This window comes from Pezoporus flaviventris, unplaced genomic scaffold, assembly GCF_033815535.1.
Source record: "Pezoporus flaviventris isolate CSIRO_AGI_PZ_B2104156 unplaced genomic scaffold, CSIRO_AGI_Pfla_v1 ptg000011l, whole genome shotgun sequence".
Taxonomy (NCBI): Eukaryota; Metazoa; Chordata; class Aves; order Psittaciformes; family Psittacidae; genus Pezoporus; species Pezoporus flaviventris.
The window spans coordinates 1,767,003-1,777,446 of NW_026892559.1; the positions used below are offsets into that span (position 1 = coordinate 1,767,003).

The following is a 10,444-nucleotide window of genomic DNA, read 5'->3' on the forward strand; positions in this document are numbered from 1 at the left end:
ACTTTGCGAGCCTCATGCCCTGCCAGGGAGGAGGGGAAGCCGGGAGGAAGCAGAGACAGGACACCTGACCCAAGCTAGCCAAAGAGGTATTCTATACCACAGCACGTCATGCCCAGGAGGTAACTGGGAGTTACCTGGAAGGGCTGGAAGACTGCGGGGTTGGAGGAGGTATCAGTTGGTGCCTGGTGAGGCTGGAGGGGGCAAGTTATTGGTCAGCAGGTGGTGAGGTGTTGTATTCTTTTCCCTTGTTATTTCCCTTGTCATTATTATTGGTGGTAGCAGTAGTGATTTGTGTTACACCTTAGTTATTGGACTTAGTTCTTATCTCAACCCGTGGGAGTTGCATTCTTTCCAATTCTCCTCTCCATCCCTCCAGGAGTAGGGGGAGGGCAAGAACGGGGGAGTGAGTGAACAAGCTGTCTGGCTGGGTATAAACCGCGACACATGCATAGTGAAGAATTTCTTCCTTCTAGCTAACCTGAACTTCCTTGGCTTCATTTTAAGCCCATCACCCCTTGTCCTCTTGCTACAGTCCCTCTTGTTCCTTCCCTCTCTGTTTTCATTTGGAGAAGACTATTCACCTCCCTTAACTGGCCTTGCAGTCAATGTGCAGTATAAATGGGGCCAGTGCCAGGAAAGGAGGCAAGGAAATGGAGTTAGGTGCCCCTTCCTTGTGAGAGATATGTTCCGCAGCTGCCCTAAATGCAGGAAAAGCTGGTGTCAACTCTAGGGTATGCATGGATAATAACAAGGGCTTGGGGTACTGCACTGAAATACAGTATGTGGTATGTGCAAGACCTGCTTGCAAGCGCTACTTAAACTCTTCCAGGTTGTGAGCCTGTTCAGGGCAACCACTGATGTAACGGGGATGGCTGTGGGAGGGTTTTTGTGTCTATGATCCCATCGGGCTCAGGAAAGCAGTGTCTAGTCTGAGGTGTAAGAGGTGCTGCTCTTCATGTGAGAGCAGTGTCCCTTGTTAAAACAGGGCTGCCGTAAGAGCAAAATGCATCTTCTTGCCATTTCTGTGACAGAAGCTGGGAACTCCTCTGTGTCCAAATGGGTGAAAAACAACTGAAGTGAAGGTACCTGTGCCTACAGAAGGAGCTTCAGTCACTGCAGGCCGAGCCCTGCCTCTTTCACCTCATTCCTGGCTCGTTCCTTCACCTGCCTGATGCACAAGCAAATCTGTAAAGTTTTGCCATCAGCTTCAGGGCAAAACTGGGACATAAAAGAATCTGTGTTTTCTGTAAGTCTTGAACACAGCTTTTCTTGAGGCTCCTTGGCGTCTTGCTGCTCTTCATGTCCCTCTGCCCCAGAGGAGGGTCATGGAGAAAAGGAACATGATGCAGAGACCAAGCCAAAGGGTTACACTGTACAGGAGGTCATCTGCAGTGGGTCTGGTGGAGCACAGTGTGTGCGTACACAGAGCCTGCTAAAGAAGGTCAGAGGGGTGCTGCTGCTCCCAGACAGACCTGTGGGCCAGGTTGTGGGGCGAATGTGTGCGGGAAGCTTTGAGTAGCCATAGTAGCAGAACAAGTTTGAGATGCTGATCCCGAAGTGTTTTTCAAAAGCAAGCAATACTTAGTAGCAGGATTTTCCTGGTCCTGGTATTCAGTGTCGAGGTCAGATGTTTATAGGAAAAAGGGATGTGTGAGGATAGAAGTTACAGGCTCTGCAGAAACCAAATAGCTTCTAGGTAGCCCATGGACTCAGAAATCCCTCAAAATTGGTTTATGCCTCAAGATTAGGAAAAAAGAGGGTGGGAATTGTTAACTGTTATTTCCAGCAGAAGTTGATCCCAGAGGAGGACTGATTCCCAGCAGTACCGTGAAGGAAGACAGGGTCATTCCAGTACTGCTTCAGCCTGTCTTGTGCAACTATCTAACCCCAGAAGTACTGCTGTTGTCAGTAGCATTTTTAATTTGAACATAGCCCAGCCAGGCAGCGGTGGTGCAGAGCTCTCTGCATGGAGCACCTTGGGGTGTCAAACTTGATGATCTTAAACGTCTTTTCCAGCCTAGTTGATTCTATGATGCGTGAGCAGTGAAACCCTGTACCGGTAACAATAGGACTGTGCTCCTTACCAGCAAAGGTAAAACATTTTCTTTCATGGAAAGCAAAAGTGTCTGGCCTGGTAAAGGTGGGTTAAGCCCCATCAAGTAGAAGTTCAAGCCTGCTGCCATGCCCCATCGGAGAGAGGAAAGGTTGGCTGCCTCCCTCCAGCCTTGGCAGAAGCTAAAGCTCTGCTTTCAATCACTGCTGGGTAAGCGAACAACCTAAAAGCCTGGGGGAGGCTAGGGAAAGGGCAGGCGTGGTTCTCGCTGCCAGGGTACTTGGTTCCACACCTCGACTTCCCCATGGTCCTCCAGCAGAGCCAGGGAGGTGTTGGTGCCTTCAGTCAGCCATGCAGGGGTGGGAGGACCTGGCCAGGATAACGGGTGGAGGGGCCACGCGGTGGGGAGCTGGGCAGCGATGGTGGCTGCGCAGGTAGCTCCACATCAGCTGGCAGATGGTGTTCCACTGAGGTGCAGGGTGGTCACAGCAGAGGATCTGGTTGAGGCTCCCCAGACCCCTCCAAGTGCCCAGCGAGAGCTGCTCCACCCCACTGTCCCTTAGGCAGAGCGTAGTGATGCTCATCAGGTCTGTGAAGAAACCAGCCTCCAGCATGGGGAAGAGGCAGTGTTGCAAGGTGGTGGCACTGGGATCATAGAATTGTTAGGTTTGAAATGGCCTTTAAATCTGACTCAGTTCTAACCCCCTGCCACGGGCAGGGACACCTTCCACAAGACCAGATTGCTCCAAGCCCCGTCCAACCTGACCTTGAACACTGCCAGGGATAGTGCTGGGGCACAGGCCACAGAACTTATTAGTAACAGCTCAGAGGGGCATAAGGGCCAGCCATGCATGCAGGAGGCGCAGGGTGAAGACCACCAGGCAGAGCACCCAGAACAGTCACTGCTCCCTTCAGGTGGCTCTCCCCAAGGCCACCACCACTTCAGGATGGGTCTTGGTGGTTCAGTGCAAGCTCTGAGCTGCCCAGGGTGACTGCCACCAGCCCGAGGCAGATTCATCCCCTCTAGATCTACATCCCCAGTGGTCCTCCCTACAGAGCAGAGTGGAGATGAGCACAAAAGCGGTGCCATAAAGATGCAGTTGGGTCACCTTGTGTCATGGGAGCAATAAGCACCCTGGGAGCTGCAGGGATGAAGGGGATGCCAGCCCAAGGCCACAGCTAGGAAGGCTTTGGCCATCTGGCAGTGGGGAGGTTGGCAGGTGCCATCCAGCATGTCCATCACCCACAGGTGGCACCAGGATGGGATGTACTGGTTCTGGCAGCTGAGGTGATTGGTGAACAAGGGAAGGGCTTACTCGGGTTTCTCTCCCTTTTATGAGATTTTTGCCAGGCTGCAGATCTGCTCGTGTTCCCTGGGGGAACAAAGCCCAGAGCCAAACAGGGGAAATGAGAGTCAAGGAGGAGAACAAAGGCCCCCCTGCCCTTCTGCAACAAACTTGTGTGTTTCACACAGGCACTGCCACCCCTGGCCTCTTGGAAGCAGGCAGAGAAGCAAGATGAGGAGACGGGAGGGCTGTAAACGAGGCACAGCCCTGTAGCCAGCCCTGCCAGCTCAGGCTTACTGCTGCTGTTGCCATTTTGGCTGGATGTCACCTTTCTGCCCTGCAGCTCTGTAGCTCCTGTGACTTAGGCAGCAGGAAAAGAAAAGGCAAAGCCTGAGCAGCAGCAAGAGCAAACCCCACGTGGGCTCTGGCTGGGCTGGTGCTGGAGCGCTCTGGGCTTGGGCTCCCCAGTGCTGGTGCTCCCGGACCCCTGTGATACAGGGAGGGAGGTGATGGCTGGGTCTCTGCCTTCTCTCCAAGATCGGCCTCCCCTTCTTCCCCCCCACCTCCTCCTCCTTCTCCTCCTCCTGCGTTTCTGGCTCCGTGCGGCGAGCGCTGCTGGGAAGGCAACACAACGGGCCCCTTTCAGCTCTCGCTTCTGCAGGGAGAGCAAACACTGGCACAGGCGCTCGGCCGCTGCTGCACAGGGCAGCCGGCTGCTCTCCTCCCTTTCCTTACCACTCCTTGAGGTCCAGGTACCCCCAGGCCCCAGGTGGGTGACCCCCAAGGTGTGTGGGACGGGGTGGGAGGTGACGCCTGGCATGTGGATGGGGGCTGACATGGGGACATCGCGTTGGTGACACTGGCCGGTGGCTGCACGGGGGGCATGGTGGCCCCAGTGTGTGTGTGTGGCTGAGGAGGGTCTGGCTGTGGTGGCGGGTGGAGGGCAGACTGGGGGTGGAACCATGAGGGATGAGGAGCCAAGGTGGGCGAGGGGATGGGCACCATGTGGCTCTATGAGTTACAGCCTTGCAGACCCCACTGCTTCTGCTCCCGAGAGCTTGGGGGGGGGGGGAGTGCTTTGACCATAGCTGCAGCCCCACCACCCCTCTGTGTTCCCCCCAGCCTTGGCCTCTCTCTGGCACCTCCACCCCAGGGGTTCACCTCTGTCTGGCCAAACCCAACCCCTCCTTCCTGCTGCTGAACAGTGGCGATTTATTGCAAACCCTGCTATGAACAGCTCGGGGAGGCACAGAGCTGTGAGCTGGGAAGTGGCCAGGGTGACAAGAGAGGGGACGTTTGCAGTCAAGAGGTGGCAGCTCAGAAAGCCAGCGTAATCACATCCTGTGAATGGCTATACCTGCTTGCCTTACACAAAACCCAAGCCTCTCATAGGGGGCATGTTGTTACCTTGTACAGATCAAGACCATTTTATGCTAGAGCTATACAAAGAAAATGGGGTAGGGGTGTATCTGCTCCAAGCCAGGTCCCCACAGGTGACACCAGTGCTCCTGCCAGGCCCCTTGTAGGTGCTCCCAAATGTCCCTCAGGAATTTAGGCTTCAGGTCTCCAAGTGGAGCCCTGCTGTTTGTGCCCTTCACTCTTCATTCTGAATGTTTCTTTTCTCCTTCTTCCACTCTCTTCCTTGTTTATGACCTGTAAAATCACTGTGAGAGCAAGAGGCAGTGAGACCTGCCCCACTAGGTCACAGCAACAGCCCCCCTTGGCAGCCGGTGCTGGTAGACACGGCTGTTTGGGGACACTCCTGGTTTCACCACCCTGTCTCCACAGCCACAGGTGCCCTCCATCATGAGGCTGTCCTGGGGGCTCTTCCTGCTCATGGTGGCACTGGGGGAGACAGCTGCTGCCCGCTGCCCCGCACCCTGTGTCTGCGACAACCTTCGTGCCCATGTCCTGTGCCTCAACGGGAGCCTGACGGCCGTCCCCACTACCATCCCGCAGGTGGGAAGGGGACAGGGAGCAGGGGGTGGTGGCAGCCCTGCGGTAACTCAATGTTTTATTTGTGTGACCGACAGCTCACCAAGAAACTGGACCTTCGGGGCAACAGCTTCACGGCCATCCCAGCGGGAGCCTTCCTTGGTACCCCTTACCTCACGCACTTGGACCTGCAGCGCTGCAAGGTGGAGAAGCTGGAGGAAGGGGCTTTCCGAGGGCTGGGGAGGCTGGTCTACCTCAACCTGGCCTCCAACGACATAGCCATCCTCTACCAGGAGTCCCTAGATGGGCTGTCCTCCCTCCAGCAGCTCATTCTGGAGGGGAACCGCATTGAGGAGATCCAGCCGGGTGCTTTTGGCCATCTGGGGTCCCTCACTGTGCTCGACCTGAGGGCAAATGCCTTGGTCTACCTCCCAGACATGGTCTTCCAGGGCCTGGCGGTCCTCAGGTGGCTCCGGCTGTCCCACAACACCCTCCATGTGCTGGGCAGCGAGGCCTTCGCTGCCCTGCCCGCACTGCACAGGCTGAGCCTGGACCACAACGAGCTGCAGGCATTGCCTGGCGAGGCCCTGGCCAGGCTGGACGGGGTGACCCGGCTGGACATGGGCCATAACCCCATCACCTGCCTGGCCGAGGAGGCGCTGGCCATGGCCTCCCTGAAGCACCTCTTCCTGGACCACGCAGCCCTGCAGGACGTGGCAGCCGAAGCCTTCACCCGCAGCCCCCAGCTGCGCACGCTGGACCTGCACGCTAACCAGCTGCAGGGGCTGCCGGCCCTGGCTGGGCCTGGGGCACTGGTGAGGGTCAACCTGGCCAGCAACCCCCTGCTCTGCTCCTGCCTCCTGCGCCCCTTCCACGACTGGCTGGTGAGGGAGCGGGTACAGGTGGAGGGGACCTGTGCGGCACCTGCTGCCCTCCGCGGCCGGACCCTGGACTCGCTGAGGCCCCCCGAGATGAGATGCGGCCACCACGAGCTGCCCCCCACCCCTGCCACGCCGTCAGAGCAGCCGAGGGCAGGCGGCAGCAGGCAGTGCCCCCGCGGGTGCTCCTGCTCCCCCGATGTCCACCACGGATCCTGTGAGAACAGGGGCCTGCAGGAGATCCCCCAGGGCTTCCCCAGGGACACCCGCCTGCTCGACCTGCGCCGAAACGCCTTTGGGATTGTGCCACCGGGTGCCTTCCCTGGCCTGAAGGAGCTGGTGTCCCTCCACCTACAGAGCTGCAGCATCAGGGTGCTGCACCCTGGGGCGCTGCGGGGACTGGAGAGCCTGGTCTACCTCTACCTCACCAACAACCGCCTCTCCACCCTGGCAGCCACCGCCTTCGAGGGTGCCCCACAGCTGGCCTACCTCGACCTGGACCGTAACGCCTTCACCCGCCTGCCCACAGGGGCCTTCCAGCTCCTGCCCAACCTCATCTCCCTCCATCTGCAGCACAACGCCATTGAGGAGCTGGCAGAGGGTGACCTGGCCGGGGCAGGGGGGCTGCGCTGGCTCTACCTTGCTGGGAACACCATCAAGCACATCACTCCCACCGCCCTGGCTCCCACCGTGATGCTGGAGAAGCTGCACCTAGAGGGAAACCAGCTGGCAGAAGTGCCCACGGCAGCCCTGCAGGGCCTGCCTGCCCTGAGTGAGCTGAAGCTGTCCCAAAACCCCATCAAGTACATGGGGGACGGAGTGTTCCTGCCTGTGGCCTCCAGCCTGCAGCACCTCTACCTGGACAACATGGGCCTGCAGCAGGTGTCTGGGGCTAGGAACCCCTGAGGGGCAGAGTCACCGCAGGGCACAGCCACTGGTCCAATCTTGTTCCATTGCCCTATAGGGGCTGGTGGCCCCTATAGGGGCATTCAAGCAGATGTCTCCAAACTCCTAAGGCTTCAGGATTTGCTCCACAGCCTGGCTGGGAAGAGAGGCATCTTCAGGCTTGCCTGGAGCATTGCCTTGCTCCAACATTGCCTCCAGCTCCTCTGGGACAGGCTTATTGCCTCCAGTCCTGAAAGACACCCAATTTCAGTGAAATTCAGACTATTCCCCACCCCCCCAGCCCTAGCCATACTTCTCTTACGGGCTGCCCTGTGGCTTCATTCGCTGTTACTCTGAATAACTCCATTCTCTCAAGAAAGTGGTATTAGCAGCACTCTCGTGCCATGGAACCATTGGAGCAGGTCCAGATGAGAGCCACAAGGGGTTGATCAGAGGGGTAGAGCACGTTTTGTACGAAGACAGGCTAAGAGAATTGGGGCTGTTGACTGGAGAAGCGAAGCAGCGTGGAGACCTTGTAACAGCCTTGCAATAGCTGAAGGGGACCTACAGGGATGCTAGAGAGGGACTCTTCATCAGGACTGTAGTGATAGGACAAGGGGTAAGGGGTTAAAACTTAAACAGGGGAAGTTTAGATGATTGGATATAAGGAGGAAGCTCCTTACTGTGAGGGTGGTGAGGCACTGGAATGGGTTGCCCAGGGAGGTTGTGAATGCTCCATCCCTGGCAGTGTTCAAGGCCAGGTTGGCCAGAGCCTTGGGTGACATGGTTTAGTGTGAGGTGTCCCTGCCTATGGCAGGGGGGTTGGACTGGATGGTCTTAAGGTCCTTTCCAACCCAAACCACTCTGATTCTATGAGCTTAAGAGCATCCAGGGGTCACTTTAATACCTCCTGCATGTCACCTTATTTATTTCTAAGAAGGTTGAACAGGGTCTAATGAGTCCTAAAACGTGATTGAAACCAGTTGAGTTTTCACAGTCCCTGCTGTTTATAAATGGCTCTTTCACGTGACCACTAGCTTGAGGAGAGGCTTGCACCCCCCCCCCCCCCAGCTAATTGGTAGGGGAGGGGCAGCTCTCCTACACCTGCCAGCACCCCCCTGACTCACTCTCTCCCTTAACTGCAGATTTCCCCCAGTGCCTTCACTGGCCTCGGCCCCAAGATCCGAAGCCTCCACCTGGAGGGCAACAAGATGAGCAGCATCCCCAGTATGAGCAACTTCACTGGGCTGGAGATCCTCAACCTGCGGGATGTGCCTTTCCACTGTGACTGCCAGCTCCTTCCCCTGCGCCGGTGAGTGCCACGAGGGGGGAATGGCCCCAGGCGACATCTGCACCCTGCCACGGGGGGGGCGGATGGCAAACTGGCTGGTTTGGGTCACGGTGGTGAGACAGAGCATGTGTCTGTGTGCAAGGATCGAAGTAGCCTGCGCTTTCCTGGCACAGGGAAAGCAGTCACAGGCTGCCGTAGGCACATACTCAGGTATTCAAACGTCACCCAGGTAAGACCCTGAGCAACATGGCCTGGCTCTGAAGTGTCCCGTGCCCACTCACAGGCACTGAGTTTCATCTCTCCCTTTGCCCCATCCTGTTCCCTTCCCTGATGTCCTGCCATGTTTCCAGGTGGATCGAAAAACTCAACCTCCGTGTAGGGGCCACCTGTGGGTCCCCTACAGAAGCCAGAGGGCTGAAAGTGAAGCTTTCCACCACCTTCCAAACCTGCCCTGGCTGGGGAGACATGACCAAGGCTGAAAGCAAGCCCAGCAAGAAAAAGAGGTTGGGAAAATCACCAGCCAGAGGCTTCATGAAGAGCAGAGCTTAGGAAACGTGCAGGCTGCAACAGGATTTCTAGACTTGTCTCAGCCAGAGCAACATGGAGAACATGGAACATGGAGAAAGGCTGGTGCCACCAAAGTGATGCTCAATTGCCAAAGCATCACAAAGCATTTGGTTTTGCAGGACACAGAGACACGACTCTGGAGAGACCTGGTGCAAAAAGCTTCTGCAGTATTTGCAGCATGCTTTGATGACTTGAACAACAAAGACAAATCCTTGCTTTTTCTTCCTGAGGCTTCTGCCAGCCATATGGGAAAGCTGGAATCCACAAGCTTCATTTTGTTTTTATGAGTGGGACTGCAAACGGCACCAGTGAAAGATCCTGCACAGGCCTGGGTCTTGAGAGCAGGAAACACAAAAATTATCATGAGTGAAAACATAGCCTAAATTCCCACAGCAGCTCCTCAGAATTAAAGCATAACAAAACCTTTCTATGTCCTGCAAAATTTGATCAGTGACCCTGTTGATTGAATGGCATGTGGCCAACTTACTCCTCATGGCAGGCCAGGTTGGGACGCCTCAGTCCCATTTTAAAGTCAGAATTTTGTTCAGATTGAGAAGGCTTTAAAAGGACAGACTCATCTAGCCACTGAACTACCCTGGCTACAGCAAAAAAAAAAAACAAAGAATCATAGAATCAGAATGGTTTGAGTTGGAAGGGACCTTAAAGCTCATCCAGTTCCAGCCCCCTGCCATGGGCAGGGACACCTTCCGCTAGACCAAGTTGCTCAATGCCCCATCCAACCTGGCCTTGAACACTGTCAGAGATGGGGCAGCCACAGGTTCTTCGGACAACCTGTGACAGTGCCTCACCACCCTCATAGTGAATATCTCTTAATATCTGAATCTACCCAATATCTAATCTGAATCTAAGAAAGCTAAAGGCATTTGGAAATTACCATCCTATGAAGAAAGCTGGCTCTCAATCCCAGCTGTTTGACAAGAGAAATACGCAATGGCTTTGCCACTGCATTAAGCCATCTATGACAAGTTGGTGATAAGAGGCAGAGGTGCTGGGAGAGGGAGCAGCCAGAGGCAGGTGGGCAGGGAGGCCCCATCAAAAGCCTTTGATAAACCTCCCTCCCCTACCATGCTCACCCCACCACGGTTTCCCTCTCCTGGGGGCAGTTAGGGGTGGGCTAAGATGGCACATCTCACACCTGCCTTGACACAGACCCTCCCCACTTCTCCCACCTGTGTTCTATTACTGCCACACAGCCCTTTCTTTCCTCTCTGGTGAAAGGCTTTGTTTCCCTCTTTAGAAGGGAAAAAAGAGGAAGACTGTGTTTATCACCCCTAGTCTCTACCCCATGCTCTGTAGACAGCCTGCCAACATTTATTCTTTTTGGTCATGAAAAGCAGGGACTATTTTAGCATGACAAGCTCTCGCCTGGAGCTTGAGGGGACATGGCCAAGGCAGCTATTCCATGACCAAGGCTGTCCCTGTAGGATATAAGGAGGCACTTGCTTGCCCTGCAGTGGCACTACCAGACACATCCTCACCTGCAGACAGCTCACAGGGACCTGCTCCAGATTTAAAACTGGTTTTCCTC

At 55.7% G+C, this 10,444-nt stretch overlaps 1 protein-coding gene across 1 annotated transcript; it reads left to right on the forward strand.

Moving 5' to 3' along the window:
- The first annotated feature begins 3,978 nt into the window (after positions 1 to 3,978).
- On the forward strand, positions 3,979 to 9,315 carry CHADL (chondroadherin like). Its single transcript, XM_061450741.1, has 5 exons — positions 3,979 to 4,091; positions 5,128 to 5,298; positions 5,373 to 7,034; positions 8,183 to 8,349; positions 8,679 to 9,315. The coding sequence occupies exons 2-5, from the start codon at positions 5,146 to 5,148 to the stop codon at positions 8,875 to 8,877; spliced, it is 2,181 nt and encodes a 726-aa protein (XP_061306725.1). The 5' UTR covers positions 3,979 to 4,091; positions 5,128 to 5,145; the 3' UTR covers positions 8,878 to 9,315.
- Positions 9,316 to 10,444: the final 1,129 nt, after the last annotated feature.